At 49.5% G+C, this 16,195-nt stretch overlaps 1 protein-coding gene across 2 annotated transcripts in view; it reads left to right on the forward strand.

The window, feature by feature from the left end:
• Positions 1-2,684: 2,684 nt before the first annotated feature.
• The window catches only part of LOC309889567 (CBP80/20-dependent translation initiation factor-like), a gene marked incomplete at its 3' end in the record, with an annotated part of 155,751 nt that continues 142,240 nt past the window's right edge, over positions 2,685-16,195 (forward strand). For both annotated transcript variants that reach the window (XM_082782433.1, XM_082782434.1), the window contains exons 1-2: positions 2,685-2,871; positions 12,221-12,304. In XM_082782433.1, the coding sequence (XP_082638559.1) occupies positions 2,692-2,871; positions 12,221-12,304 (264 nt within the window). In that variant the 5' untranslated portion in view covers positions 2,685-2,691. The remainder of the gene's footprint in view (positions 2,872-12,220; positions 12,305-16,195) is intronic.

Here is a 16,195-nt window from a genome sequence, read left to right on the forward strand (position 1 = left end):
AGAATAAACCAACCCCCACCTCGCTACAGCCTCTTTTAATGTACTTATAGAGAGCGATAAGGTCGCCCCTGAGCCTCCTCTTCTCCAGGCTGAACAAGCCCAGCTCCCTCAGCCGCTCCAGACCCCTCACCAGCTTTGTTGCCCTTCTCTGGACTCTTTTGAGCACCTCGATGTCCTTCTTGTAGCAAGAGGCCCAAAACTGAACACAGTACTCGAGGTGCGGCCTCACCAGAGCCGAGTACAGGGGAACAATCACTTCTCTCACCCTGCTGGCCACACTGCTTCTTATGCAAGCCAGGATGCTGTTGGCCTTCTTGGCCACCTGAGCACACTGCTGGCTCATATTCAGCCGACTATCCACCATCACTCCCAGGTCCTTCTCTGCCTGGCAGCTTTCCAACCACTCATCTCCCAGCCTGTAGCTCTGCTTGGGGTTATTGCGCCCCAGGTGCAGGACCCGGCACTTGGCCTTGTTGAACTTCATGCAGTTGACCTCAGCCCATCGGTGCAGCCTATCCAGATCCTCCTGCAGAGCCTTCCTACCCTCAAGCAGATCGACACACGCACCTAGCTTGGTGTCATCTGCAAACTTACTGAGGGTGCACTCAATGCCCTCATCCAGATCATCGATGAAGATATTAAAGAGGACCGGCCCCAGCACCGAGCCCTGGGGAATGCCACTAGTGACTGGCCTCCAACTGGACTTGACTCCATTCACCACGACTCTTTGGGCCCGGCTATCCAGCCAGTTTCTAACCCAACGAAGCGTGCGCCAGTCCAAGCCAAGAGCAGCCAGTTTCTTGAGGAGAATGCTGTGGGAGACGGTGTCAAAAGCCTTGCTGAAGTCAAGGTAGACCACATCCACAGCCTTTCCCTCATCCACCCAGCGCGTCACTTTGTCATAGAAGGAGATCAGGTTCATCAAGCAGGACCTGCCTTTCATAAACCCATGCTGACTGGGCCTGATCACCTGCTTCCCCTGCAAGTGCTGCGTGATGACTCTCAAGATAATCTGTTCCATGAGCTTCCCTGGCACTGAGGTCAAACTGACAGGCCTATAGTTACCCGGGTCAGTCCTCCGGCCCTTCTTGTAGATGGGCGTCACGTTTGCTAGCCGCCAGTCAACTGGGACCTCCCCCGATAGCCAGGACTGTTGATAAATGATGGTAAGCGGCTTGGCCAGCTCCTCTGCCAGTTCCCTCAGTACCCTTGGGTGGATCCCATCCGGCCCCATCGACTTGCGCACATCCAGGTGCCATAGCAGGTCGCCAACCATTTCCTCATGGATAGTGAGGGCCACATTCTGCTCCCCATCCCCTTCCAGCAGCTCAGGTTACTGGGTATCCAGAGAGCAACTGGTTTTGCTGCTAAAGACTGAGGCAAAGAAGCCTCAAAGAAGCCTTATGCTGAAGTTCTTCATTTCCTCTGTGGATCAGAGGAGATAAAAGGGGTTTGAACTCAGTCCCTGGTATCTCCTGCAGAGGCGTGCAAGTACTCAGGGGTGCATCCATTTGCACGTGTTGGCTTTGGAGAGGGGCAGGGGTTATTGCTGGGAATGCATAGGGCTCTGGTTTTGTTTTGCAGCAGAGCTCCTAATTCCTTGGTGATATGTGCCCTGAATGAGACTGTCCTACTCTCCCAGTAGGGTTTGTAACATAAGCCCCCTGGGTAATGGCTTCTTATTGTGCTAGCGGTAGTCTACATGTGAGCTTTTAGGAGAAGGCTGTGCTTCTGGAGCAGGAACTGGAGGGAGGGGTTACTGTCAGGACAGTTAGGTAGCTGAACCATGCCCTGAGATCCAGTCTTTAATTTGGTACCTGCATCTATTTGTGTTTGCACAGCCTTTTCTTCCTTTGCTCTGTATTTTGACTCTCACCAGTAAGAATACATTTAAATACATTTAAAATCTGCACAGAGAGCACCTAGTGATCCATACTGCTGCTGCTCAGAAGGTTTGCATCCTGGTTGGGCTACCTGCCAGTCTGCACCCTGAGCACACCTTAAGGTACAAGCCCCCCAAAGTCCTTGTTTTCTGCAGAGCAGCATCCCTGTGGAGGCAGAGCTGCTGCCATGTGTCCCTGGGGGGCAATGTGATCTCTACACTGAGCACAGCATCACCTGTGGCTTCCTCCGGGGCTGCCAGCCAGCCACACTGTGGTGCTCTGCAGGATGTTTTCCCTTTTTCTAATGCATTTTTAACAAGCGGAGGTTTTAAAAATAGATTCTGGTGTGATCACTGTTTCACCTCCACATCCAAACCTCCTCCCTGGACTGTTAGCAGGCGCACTGCTGACTCAGCACCTTGCTTACTGCTGCAGTCCTAGAGAAGCTTTGCAGTTCCTGTCCTTTTCATGTCCCCAGCCACAACGCGAACCTCATCATCCTTCCGCTTCCAGTGCAGCCAATGTCACGGGCCTTTTAAATTAAGCTTTGTTAATTTCTTGGGCATGTTTCTAGAGGTTTTCTACAGCTTTGGTTGTGAGGAGGATAGGCAAATGTTGTTGTGGCCCTTATGTGTAGGATCACAAGATGGGCCTCTTGCTCATGGAGGAAGAAGAGGGCTCATGAAGGAAGAAGGGGGCATCTGTGCTGGTGGGAGAGGCAGGTGCTGCTCAGCAGGTGGCCAAGGACTCAATTTCCATCCTTTTTCCTTCTCAGGCCCCCTCCGTTCCCACTGTCCCAGCTGCAGTGATGGAAAACTCGTCAGTGGCATCCGCCTCCTCAGAGGCAGGGAGCAGCCGCTCGCAGGAGATCGAGGAGCTGGAGCGCTTCATCGACAGCTACGTGCTGGAGTACCAGGTGCAGGGGCTGCTGACCAACAAGATGGAGGGGGACGGGGAGAGTGAGAAGACGCAGTCCAACATCTTGCAGGTTGGTGAGGAGCATGGGCTGAGGGGGACTGCAGGGCTGGGCAATGCCAAAGCAGCTTTCCTAGTGTAGAAATGCAGTGAAATGCTGGATTTGGGGCAGCTTTCTGCTTCAGCCAGGTGTGAGCACTCCCCAGCTGTGTTTTGTATTTATCATGAAGTGGTCTCAGGGTGTGCCTTGATGTTTTTTTTGGTTTCTCCAGGGTTCCTTTGTCAAGTGAAGGACACTGGTGAGAGGCTGCCCTGCACACAGGGGCCGGCAGGGTGCACATGTCTGGAAGCAATGGGTGCTGTTTGGATGGCATCTCCACTCTGTCCCTTAGGAGCAGGTGCATGTGAGTGGAGTCTGTCTCAAACAACGCATTGCTTCACCCACAAAATCCCACCAGCTTTAGGAAGAGCTGTGGAGACCCAGCAGGGGGTATCCAAATATTGAGAAGTGTTCCCACATTCCTACATTCCTGTGCTGCTTTTCTCCATGTGCACAGGGATGTTAGTGAAGAGACAGAGATGCTAAAGGCATTAAAAGCCCCATGTGTCCCCTAACACTGTGTCATGCCACTGCACATTTTAATATGTACAATAACCTGTTTGCTTGCTTCCTGAGTGTTGCGTCAGAGAAGCAAACTGCTCTGCTACAGAGGATGTGAATACCCAGCAAAGAGAGTGATCGCTTAGGGGAGATGAGATTTGGTGGTGTCATTAGGATCTAAAAAAAACCCAAAACTTTAAAAATTGGCTTTTTGGCTCCCACACGAGGAGAAATTTAAACCTCCTGAACTGATGCTGTTGTCCTGAGGAAAATCCTCCGTATCGTGGAGCCAGCGCTCCTGGAGATGGGATGGCCAAATGGCATGGGACTCACGCAGAAGGGAGCTGAAGGACTCTGCTCTGTGCCCTTGGGTTTGTGAGGCTGCAGTGAGCTCAGGTCCATGCAGTGGGGTGCTGGGCATGCTGCTCTCCTGCCATGCAGAATGGTAGAAGAACAGGTGCAGGCTATAAACTGTGTGTACACTGGGCCTGGGTAAGAAGGACTTGAAGCCAGGGTAGACTCTCCCTTGTTAGGGGACTTAGCTAATGAAGCAATACCCATTAACCCATTAGGCCTTGCCAGGGCTTTCCAGAAGGGACGGGAGGTGTTTAATAATGGATGGGGTGAGGAGTCCTGCAGGAGGGCTCAGTCCCTTCCCTTTGCCCAGGAGATGGGCAGCAATCCTCAATCACTGGCGCTGCGTGGCTAACAAGTTTCCCTCTGCCCCATGGCTGCAGGGGGGGCAGGGCACCTCTTCCCAAGCCGGGCTTGCTGTGGGATGTGCTTTATTTATTAGTATGTGTTGAGGGATTTTTGAAACAGCAAGGAGGCCATCACTTGCTGCAGCTGAGCAAACCAAGCTTCCAGGACGACTACAAGGAGTTGCCATAATGATGTTCTTCTATCGCCCGATTGAGGAATTAAAAATATTGTTGCAAGCAGCTGGCACTTCCTTCAAGGACAAGATCTATGTGACTGCTAATCACAAGGGGGTTGTTTTCTTGCAGTTGTTTGTCTGAGTGCTTTCGACCAATAATCCCAGAATTTCTAGGTTGGAAGAGATCTCAAGATCGAGTCTAACCTCTGACCTGACACTAACAAGTCCTCCACTAAACCATATCACTAAGCTCTACATCTAAACGTCTTTTAAAGACCTCCCGGGATGGTGACTCAACCACTTCCCTGGGCAGCCCGTTCCAATGCCTCACAACCCTCTCAGTAAAGAAGTTCTTCCTAATATCCAACCTAAAACACCCCTGGCGCAACTTTAGCCCATTCCCCCTCGTCCTGTCACCAGGCACATGGGAGAATAAACCAACCCCCACATCGCTACAGCCTCTTTTAATGTACTTATAGAGAGCGATAAGGTCTTCCCTGAGCCTCCTCTTCTCCAGGCTGAACAAGCCCAGCTCCCTCAGCCGCTCCTCGTAGGACTTGTTCTCCAGGCCCCTCACCAGCTTCGTCGCCCTTCTCTGGACCCGCTCAAGCACCTCCATGTCCTTCTTGTAGCGAGGGGCCCAAAACTGAACACAGTACTCGAGGTGCGGCCTCACCAGAGCTGAGTACAGGGGGACGATCACCTCCCTAGCCCTGCTGGCCACACTGTTTCTGATACAAGCCAGGATGCTGTTGGCCTTCTTGGCCACCTGAGCACACTGCTGGCTAATATTCAGCCGACTATCCACCATCACTCCCAGGTCCTTCTCTGCCTGGCAGCTCTCCAACCACTCATCTCCCAGCCTGTAGCTCTGCTTGGGGTTGTTGCACCCCAGGTGCAGGACCCGGCACTTGGCCTTGTTAAACTTCATGCAGTTGACCTCAGCCCATCGGTGCAGCCTATCCAGATCCTCCTGCAGAGCTTTCCTACCCTCGAGCAGATCGACACACGCACCTAGCTTGGTGTCATCTGCAAACTTACTGAGGGTGCACTCAATGCCCTCATCCAGATCATCGATGAAGATATTAAAGAGGACCGGCCCCAGCACCGAGCCCTGGGGAACGCCACTAGTGACTGGCCTCCAACTGGACTTGACTCCATTCACCACGACTCCTTGGGCCCGGCTATCCAGCCAGTTTCTAACCCAACGAAGCGTGCGCCAGTCCAAGCCAAGAGCAGCCAGTTTCTTGAGGAGAATGCTGTGGGAGATGGTGTCAAAAGCCTTGCTGAAGTCAAGGTAGACCACATCCACAGCCTTTCCCTCATCCACCCAGCGCGTCACTTTGTCATAGAAGGAGATCAGGTTCATCAAGCAGGACCTGCCTTTCATAAACCCATGCTGACTGGGCCTGATCACCTGCCTGCCCTGCAAGTGCTGCGTGATGACACTCAGGAGGATCTGCTCCATGAGCTTCCCTGGTACTGAGGTCAAACTGACAGGCCTGTAGTTACCCGGGTCAGTCCTCCGGCCCTTCTTGTAGATGGGCGTCACGTTTGCTAGCCGCCAGTCAACTGGGACCTCCCCCGATAGCCAGGACTGTTGATAAATGATGGATAGTGGCTTGGCCAGCTCCTCTGCCAGTTCTCTCAGTACCCTTGGGTGGATCCCATCCGGCCCCATTGACTTGTGCACATCCAAGTGCCGTAGCAGGTCACCAACCATTTCCTCATGGATAGTGAGGGCCACATCCTGCTCCCCATCCCCTTCCACCAGCTCAGGGTACTGGGTATCCAGAGAACAACCGGTATTGCTGCTAAAGACTGAGGCAAAGAAGGCATTAAGCACCTCCGCCTTTTCCTCATCTCTTGTAAATAAGTTTCCCCCCGCATCCAGTAAAGGATGGAGATTCTCCTTAGTCCTCCTTTTTGTGATGATGTATTTATAGAAACGTTTTTAAAACGTTAATCTTGTGTTAGAAGCTGTACGCCCCTGCTAGATTGCTATAAGAGTCAGGCTATTCGGGTAAAAAAGGGAGCATTATCTGACCATATTGGTGTGTGTCATGACTTCAGCCATTCTTCCTGCCACAAATGGTGCCTGAACCGGGACCCGGGACATTGGTGATCAAGCCGGACCTCAAAACTTCTACGGGAGAACGGAGGAGTCAGTGAAGATGGGACACGAGTAGCGCTGTGAGTCCAGAGTGGCGGGAGGTAGGAGATCGCTTATGGGATAAAGCCATCTCAAGTGGAAAGCTGGATAAAGAAGTGAGTGGGATGTGGCGGACAGTGATTAATGCGCTGTGTGGTATGAAAGCCGAGCAGCAGGAGGTGATGGCGGCAGCGCAATCTCTAGCAGTACCACCTGGGACTGACAGAACGCCTGGTGCAAAGCGCCTCCAGCCCCGCTGCCCGCCCTGCTGTCAGCTCTGGGCACCCGCCCGCCTGCCCCGCCGCCGGCTGCTGCGTTTCTCCGGTTTGAGCACCCACCTGCACGCATCGGGTGCTGCCATGTTCCGCCTGCTGCTGCGACCGGGCCTGCCGCCCCATGGGCCCCCGCTCGCCGCCGCCGCCGCTGCTTTCCCCTCACCACCCCCCACCCTCGGCCTGCCCTCCCCACTCAGCCCGCTGGCCCCTCTGCTGGCGTTGCGGACCACCACCGGCAGCTTGGCCAAGGATGTGGGTGGATCCCCTGAAAAGGCGGCCACAGATCTCAGCAGTGAAAACAAGAAACTCAATAAATCCCAGCAGCTGAAAAAAGTTTTCAAAGAGCGTAGTGCTGTAGGGGTTTCATTCCATGTTGGAATTTCATTAGTATTTCTAGGAATCTTCTACCTGGCTGTGTCAAGTGGTGTGGGAATGACCGTAATGTATTGCTGTTAGGACGATCAAGTACATCTTTGACCGGATTGTTTGTTTTGCTGAGGATAATTGATGCCGATTATAATGGACAAAAAAAAAAAAAAAGGACGCAGAACAGAGATGCGGTGAGACACAGGACGCGGAGAGACGTGGGACGCAATCTTGTGTCAGACTCACAGCATGTGAGCAGGACCAGTGTGGGTGCCAAGCCAATTTGTGAAGGCTGCCTGTTGTGGTTTAACCCGGCCAGCAGCTAAACACCACACAGCCGTTCGCTCACCCTCCCCCCTCCCTCTCTGGGATGGGGGAGAGAAACGGGAAAGTGAAGCCTGTGGGTTGAGATAAAGACAGTTTATTAAGACAGGAAAATAATAATAACAATAATAATAATAACAATAATGATGATAATAGTACTACTAATAATAATGTGTACGAAACAAGTGATGCACAATGCAATTGCTCACCACCCGCTGACCGATGCTCAGCCTAACCCCGAGCAGCCACCTCCCCCACCCCAGCTAGCCACCCTTATATATTGTTCAGCATGACGTCAGATGGGATGGAATACCCCTTTGGCTAGTTTGGGTCAGCTGTCCTGGGTCTGTCCCCTCCCAGCTCCTGCTGCACCCCCAGCCTGCCCACTGGCAGGACAGAGCAAGAAACTGAGATGTCCTTGGCTTAGTATAAGCACTGCTCTGCAACAATTAAAACATCGGGGTGTTATCAGCACTCTTCTCATCCTAAGCCAAAACATAACACCCTACCAGCTACTAGGAGGAAAATTAGCTGTGTCCTAACTGAAACCAGGACACTTCCCAAGATGTCTCAAGGGACGGGGAAGTTGTTGATGGTGATTGATTCTAATACTGCCAGCAGGGCTTGCGCTCGTAACCAAGATCAAGCCGCAACGAAATCAACGAAATCTTTGGGTGACATGGGCTAATCAGACTGGTATGTCAGAATTTTGTCTGTCCATGGCATCGTCCACAGATCCGTTCAGGACTTGCCTCATAGGTATACCTGTGTATGACCCTTCTGAGTTTGGCCAATATGCTACCAACAATCACTGCAATGCCTCATCTGCAGCTGTGTGCTCAGCGAAATTGATAAATTCACTTACTGTCTCATTGCCCAGGGATCCACAAGAGTTACAGTTATGTGGGTCTCAGAGGATTGGGAACACATCACAGAATTGGACTCAAACATGTTTTGTGTTCGGTAATTTACAGCAAAGATTAAATCCTTTCAAAAAACAATCCAACAGGGTGGACAAATGTGACTTCAGAAGGGCCATACAGGTACAGAAATACAAATAACACCTGTGATTACAATGACACTGCTAGGCAGGGTTTAGGAGCTTATGGCACGGAGACAAGGGGCAACAACTATAGGGTTTGGAACAATTGTACAGCTATGGCCTTACCTCCTGATGTTTTTCTGATTTGTGGGGATAGGGCCTGGCAAGGTATCCCTGCAAATGCTATCAGAGGTCCATGTTACTTAGGTAAACTTACTATATTTGCTCCTAGCTTGTCACAGTTGCCTAAGATCAGCAGACATAAATGGGCATTGCTCGCACCGGATTGCAATGATAATGTTGAATTGCTTGGTGTTGCAGCTAGAGTGGCATTGGCAATTTTCGTGCCAGGAGCAGCAGCTGTGGCTGCACTTAATAATTTGGAAAAATTGGCATGCTGGGCCGAGAAGCAAGCCAATGCCACGACAGAGATACTTGAGGAGATGTTACCAGATCAAAATAGTCTGCGACATGCGCTCTTACAGCATCGAGCTGCTATTGACTTCTTGCTCTTGGCTCGAGGGCATGGGTGTGAGGACTTTGAGGGAATGTGCTGTTTAAACCTTTCTGATCATAGTGAGTCAATTCACAAATCCATTACTTTCCTGAAAGAGCACATGAGAAAGATTCAATATGATATCAATCCTTTCAGTCAGTGGCTCACTGATTTGTTTGGGACGATGCCTAGATGGTTACTGGGATTAGTCAAAGAGGGATTAAGGATTCTATTTATTGTGGTGTTAATCATCATTGTGTGTTGTATTGTAATAAATGTGGTTATAAGGTTACTTGCAAAACTGTTCCATTGGGCTTGGTTTGCTCAAAAAGAAAAAGGGGGAATTGTTGAGGATTTTTTGAAACAAAAGCAAGGAGGCCATGACTTGTTGCAGCTGAGCAAACCAAGCTATCAGGATGACTATGAGGAGTTGCCATAACGATTTTCTTCTATCGCCCGACTGAGGAATTAAAAATATTGTTGCCAGCAGCTGGCTTCAAGGACGGGATCTACATGACTGCTAATCACAAGGGGGTTGTTTTCGTGCAGTTGTTTGTCTGAGTGCTTTTGACCAATAATCTTGTGTGAGACACTATCTGCCCCTGTTAAGTTTGCTATAAGAATCAGGTTATTTGGGTAAAAAAGGGAGCATGATCTGACCATATTTGTGTGTGTCATGACTTCGGCCGTTCTTCCTACAAGTATGATGTATTGGCATGAAGAAATTACCTGTAAACGGAACCTTCTAAAGAATAGGTTTTGCTGAAGAGAGGTCTTTTGTGAATTGATGATCAAAGCCATTATAAGTGGGGAAAAATATATTTAAAAATCAGGTGATCCCAAGCACTTCAATGATGCATTTTTTTATAACCCCAGGCTGGAAAATGGCTGTGTTTGAAGTGATGCTTTGGAGGGGCATCAGGTCAAACAGGCAAGCACTGCTTTATTTAACGTGTCAAGTTGAGAAACACTATTGAATTAGAAATAAATTAATAGTCAAAGTTTTTTAACCACTTTGCAATTCAGAGGAGGTTTAACTCTGAACAGCAGGAAAATTCTCATCCTGATTTGCTCTTTCCTTTAAAGGAAAAGGTAAATGAAATCGGGAACTCACTTAAAAGCTATTACCCAGACTGAGCGTGAGATAGGAGCATGGTTGGTAAATGGGATTTGGTCTGCCCCTCTGTCCTGGAGTCTGCATCCTCAGGACAAAAGATGCTAATTCTCGTGAGGACCCATTTACAGTTTTTGCATTAAGATTCTTTCCTGGCTGTCACAACCAAATCCATCTTGTTTTTGTGGAAATGGGGCATTGACTTTTCTCCATGTCCTGCCTGCATGAAAGGCACTGCATTTTTTTCTTTTTTTTTTTTTTTTTTTTTTTTTTTGTCAGTTCTAGGGATACTGCCTTTAAAGATAGTCAGATTTTATTTTAGAGGAAAAATAGTAACGGAAGATCTGAACGGTGAACCTTTTAATTAGACCACTTTTAAAGGCATCTCAAGTTAAGCAGCTAGATGTGTTTGTACCTCAGATGATGGGTATCTACTTGGAAATAGGATTTCTATGTGGCTCCAGTGAAATGCAGTATTTTGTATTACTCAGGGCTGCACATGGGACAAGTGAGGTTGAGCTTCTAGATGTGTATCACCTGCTTTTATCAAGTCATGCTTTCAGAGTTGGACTAAGAAGGAATTACCTGTTGTCTCCAAAAGGTGTTTACTTTCCCACCTGCCCAATACTCCAGACTTGTGTAAGAAATGAGCAGGAATCATTTATTTCTGTTTTTCTCTTCGTGATTGCTCCTTATCAAAGCAAGCCATAAACACACACGTATCCTGCCCCTTGCTGGAGTAACTGTGTTGGAGCCGGTGCGGGGTACATTGGTTTGCCAGCCTGATTGAAGGCAGCAGGCTCCCTTTCAATGAGAGCTGGAGGAAAAAGGATGGCTTTATGGCTAAGGTGCTGGACTGAGACCAAGAAAACTGTTTTAACTGCAAGGCTCTTCTGGAGACTTAATCTTTAACTTGGGGCAAGTTATTCAGTGTCTCCGCAGTGCACTTCCTTGTGCCTGCGGTAACACTTCCTCTGCCGGAGAGGGGACGCGTCTGTTGCCACATCCTAAATAGCTGCTCCCCATGCCCAGTGAGTCTGGCAGAAGGCTCTGACGTGCTGCCAGGAGCAGCACATGGGGGAAGCAGCCCATGAAAGGGGTAGTGCGAGGCAGAGGTGGGGTGTGACAGCCTGCTGGGCGCCTGGCATGGCCCTTCCAACACAGGGATCACTTTATGTGACTTTTAGACTCCTTGTCCTATTCCATGGCTTCATCTGTGCCTGCCAAGAAGCTCTCAATTAGTTGCTGTTTGGAGGGAACCCTTTTTAAATTTTATTTATTTTCCATGGTATGAGTACACCCGCGCAGCGACAGTCCCAGGATGAAAGACCTCAGAAATGGGAATGGTCAAAAAGGTTAGGTCTCAGCTGTGGCAGGGAAATCAAAATGACTTTAGGATTAAACAGTATCGTTTAAATAGTATTGTTCCTGTTTGTATAGAGAAAGTTGCTTTATTATTTGTTTTGACAATATGCTGTAGCTCATCTCTTCTTTGGGAGGCGGATATCAAATGGCCCCAAACTGAAATTCTTCGATGCATTGCTGCAGCTGTGGTATAATGTTTTAGCTGAACCTGCAGCACTATTTTCTGTTTCATTTAAAAACAAAAACATCACCTTTTTTTTTCTTTTTTTTTTTTTACCCCCCTCCCCCAATCCTTTGTAAAGGTACAGCTGAGGTAGGCTGGCTGCGTTAGCCCCAAGCCACCGAGTTTGGAGCCTGCAGGGAAAAGCAGAGGGTGTTTTTCTTGCAGAGCACCCTTTGGCTGCCCTCGGCATTGCGGCCAGTGTGCTGGGATGGTTCTTGCAGCTTTCAGTGATGACAGCTTCTCCTGGAGTTTCCTGCAATTGTTCATGAATCTTTCCTCTGCTTGCCATCCGTGGGTGGAGCATTTCCCAGCCAAAGCTTTTGAGATCATCCCTCGTGTAAAATGGAGCCCTGTTTCTCTGGAAAAAGAGATGGTGCCACGGAGGGAAGGCTGGGGCTGCTCCTGGCAGAGCAAGGGGCATGAGTCACGCTGCCTTTTGCCAACAGTCCCTCCTAAAAACACGCTTACCCACAGTCGTACAGGGATGCCCTTGGCCCAGACGGTGTTTGCTGCATTATGTGGGCTGACACAGCGGTTTCCCCTGTCCAGCTATTATTTTACACAATGCCTTTCTATCCCTTTTACAGTGGACGGCAGATTGTAGTGAGCAGCTTGATGGCCGCTGTTCCCCATCCAGAGAGAAGGGCTCATCGTCTCCTGAACACAATCAGGTAGGGCTGCGTCTAGCTCTTCCTCCCCAAGCATTGCCTCTCTTCTACTGTGTCTCCCAGTGCTAAGCCTGTCCATGCTGCCAACTCAGCATCACAATGCTTCCTCCTCTTGGAGGAGGAGGGAAGTGGGAAGATTTTATATAAATACTTTATTTGCATTCCCTTTGTGGGGCAAATAGGAAATTTTGATGCATTTCTGAAAGCAATTCATTAAGTGAAAGGCTTTTGCTATGGTATGTATTGAGGGATCCAGCAGGGCTGTCGGACATGAAAGGCCTGGCAGCAGCTCCATCCCAGGCTCCACTCACAGAAAGGGCACTAACAAAAAACAGAGCTTCTCTGTTTCTTCTTTTGTCCCATTTCTCCAGATAGAGGGAGAGGGAAGGCTGAAACTCCTTCCTGGCAAGGCCCATCCCTCTCTGCTGTGGCTATCTCCTGTCATCACCAAGCAAAAGCCTGTGTTGTTGGCAGCAGGTGGGACTGCGATTTATTTTACTGCTGCTTTGTGTGAGTATCTGTGTCCTGTCATACTTCCCAGGAACTTGTTGTGTGGTTGGGAGCCTTGGAGGCTCCTCCAGTTGATGCCCATGTCGTGTGCCTCCTGCGCGGTGGAGAAGTGAGCACACTGTTTAGGTCATACCATAGGCACCAGCTGAACTCTCCTGCACCCTCTGCTCTTGCCCTCTGGTGCCCTCCCTGAGGGGCTGGTGGTGGAGCAGGTGACTGGGTTGCCCTTTCCCGTTAAGCCAGCAGAAACAGCAGCACATCTGTGGCAGGTGGAGATGGTGGGCTTCCATTCCAGGGTGCTGGTTGGAAAGGACTAGCCTTAGGAGCATCCCCAGGACGGTGCTCACAAGTTCACAGTGCGTGATATTGGGTGTCCTGCACTGTTTGGGAGTGTGGAGCTGTGAAGTGCTTTGCAGGGGTTGTATGCTCTTGTCGCTGAGCGTGGCACATCCTGCCAAGGGATATCTAGACCCAAGCCTTGCTAATAACAAAACCTTGAGAAGTTCCCACACCTCCACAAGATCAAAGCTAATCTCCAGTGAAGCCTTGTCTTCGTGACTCAGCTGCTGAGTGCTGTGCTGCTGTCCTCCCGGGAGATGCTTTGTGCTGTGTGAGCTCAAGCTGGAGGCAGTGGACATCTCACCTGCTTGCACCTGGGGAGGTGTCTGACTGCTGTGCTGGGGTGGGATCAGAGAAGATCACCTTAAGCACCGTAGGTCACTCTGTGTGGCTCACCTGAACCTCAGAGGCCCCTCTGGTGATGAGCACTTGATCAACTGTATGAAGTCACAGCTGGAAAGGCTGCTACAGTGCCAAATGCAGTGTATTATAGGCAGCAAAATTTGTGTGTCGTCACCTTGTTTTGGCAGGTAGGAGGCTAGCAGTGTGGCTAGCTGTTATGTGCCAGTCATCCTCAGGTGCAGTGAGCACCAAAATGTGATTTTCTAGTTGTTTTTTTTTGCCTTTGACTTGGCTTTCCCACTGGATTTTGTTGTGGCTGCCATACTGAGGAGCTGCTGGGATGAGTGATTACAGACAGACACAGCAGTTGTCTTTGTCTCAGTTCCAACAAAGAAAGAGAAGGCAAAAGGCAGGGAGTGACTTTGGGGCGCTGCCAGTGAAAAACAGGTTGGTGTAGCCCTGCCTCAGAGAAAAATAAATTTCCAAGTGAGGTGATGTGCTGGTTTCAGTTAGGACAGAGTTAATTTTCCTCCTAGTAGCTGGTAGGGTGCTATGTTTTGGCTTAGGATGAGAAGAGTGCTGATAACATGCTGATGTTTTAATTGTTGCAGAGCAGTGCTTACACCAAGCCAAGGACCTTTCAGCTTCTCGCTCTGTCCTGCCAGTGGGCAGGCTGGGGGTGCAGCAGGAGCTGGGAGGGGACAGACCCAGGACAGCTGACCCAAACTGGCCAAAGGGGTATTCCATCCCATCTGACATCATGCTGAACAATATATAGGGGTGGCTAGCTGGGGTGGGGGGGGTGGCTGCTCGGGGTTAGGCTGGGCATCGGTCAGCGGGTGGTGAGCAATTGCATTGTGCATCACTTGTTTTGTACACATTATTAGTAGTAGTACTATTATCATCATTATTGTTATTATTATTATTGTTATTATTTTCCTGTCTTAATAAACTGTCTTTATCTCAACCCACAGGCTTCACTTTCCCGTTTCTCTCCCCCATCCCAGAGAGGGAGGGGGGAGGGTGAGCAAACGGCTGTGTGGTGTTTAGCTGCCGGCCGGATTAAACCACAACAGTCCTTTTTGGTGCCCAACGTGGGGCTTGAAGGGTTGAGATAATGACAGATCTGACCAGAGTGTGTTAAACTAAAATTGGTATAAGTATTAGACCTGCTTAATAGTTGCTAGTCACAGTGCTGATTGCTTTAATCTCAAGTCTGCTGTGCCTGTTTTCCAAATTGAGTTTTGTAACTCATTACTTTCTGTATGTGCTCCCTGTCATGCTGTTTATGCTTTCCGGGCCCTGGTTTAAGATCATTATGGTACTGTGCGGTGTAACAGTGGCTTATGATAGGATGAAATTTCTGGTCATGACTCCAACCTGGTATTTGTACTCAGCACTGTCGTCGACTCTATACTTTGGAAACCATATCTAGGAAACTATTAACAATTACACCTATTGCCTTTTTTCGTCAGGGAGCCAGTCTGTGGAGGGGAAAGGGGAAGATATTTTTTCCTACTTGTTCACTCTCCCTTTCTCCTTCACCTCCCTCTTATCCTCCGAGCTTGTTACAATAGTTCTCCAAAATATTGAATATCCTTGGGATACTCAGACCAGCATGGTCTTATTGTTATGTCTCCTAAATGCGCTTCAGGTTTTGTTTAAGGTTAAACAGCTACTTAGGAATCTCATCCAGAGATCTGTCCTGAGGCAGGATAGTTGTGAGTGGCAGGGAGTGTGGGAGGATATGGGCAGGTTTCTAGAGCAGTGGGCACCTCCAGTGTTTTGGAAATTCACCCCTGAACAACTGCAAAACCCTAAAAAACTGGTAGAATGCTTGAAAAAAGGGTGTCATGACTCTGTCAGTTCCAAAGTGACACAAATCACTGTAGCATGCTGGGGTCTGGCCCTTGCCTATCGAGCTGCAATTGATGCTACTGTCAACCTAGTGACAGACCCTGCGGCCACTCCAAGTCCTGTGACAGACCCAACAGCCACTCCAACCCCTTCGATGGACTCTGCAGCCACTCCAGCTCCTGTGTTTGGGTCAGAGAAATGAGCTGTAGCAGTGCAAGTTACCCCTGTAGATAAGGTGAAAAAATGGTATAGAGATTCAGGTTGTTTAGAACGCAGAGAGTCTTCTGCTAAGTCTAGGTATAGGGAAGATGAGGCTGGGACATCAGGGATTCAGGAGGAGGAAGATGAGGATGCTGAAAAATCAACAATAACTACCTGAAACCTATACCAGCGTGAGCTACAAGTTGTACGAAAAGATTTTGGTCGCTGCATAGGTGAGCAGCTTGTCACCTGGCTGTTCTGGTGCTGGGACACCAGAGCCAATTGTGTGGAGTTAGAGGGCAGGGAAGCCAGGTGTCTGGGATCCCTTGCTAGGGACGCAAGCATTGACAAAGCAATTGGAGATGGAGCACAATCTAACAGCCTCTGGAGGTGTCTCCTGTCAGCTGTGAGGGAAAGGTATCCCTTCAAGGAAGAACTTTTATGTCTACCAGGCAAGTGGACCACTATGGAGAAGGGAATCCAGTACCTGAGGGAATTAGCTGTACGGGAGGTGATTTATGAGGATCCAGACCTCAGACAAACATCCACAGATCCAGATGAAGTCAGGTGTACGCGACCCATGTGGCGGAAGTTTGTACGGAGTGCACCATCATCATGCCAGCTCATTGGCAGTAATGGCCTGGA

Source organism: Aythya marila, assembly GCF_965140915.1.
Source record: "Aythya marila genome assembly, chromosome: W".
Taxonomy (NCBI): Eukaryota; Metazoa; Chordata; class Aves; order Anseriformes; family Anatidae; genus Aythya; species Aythya marila.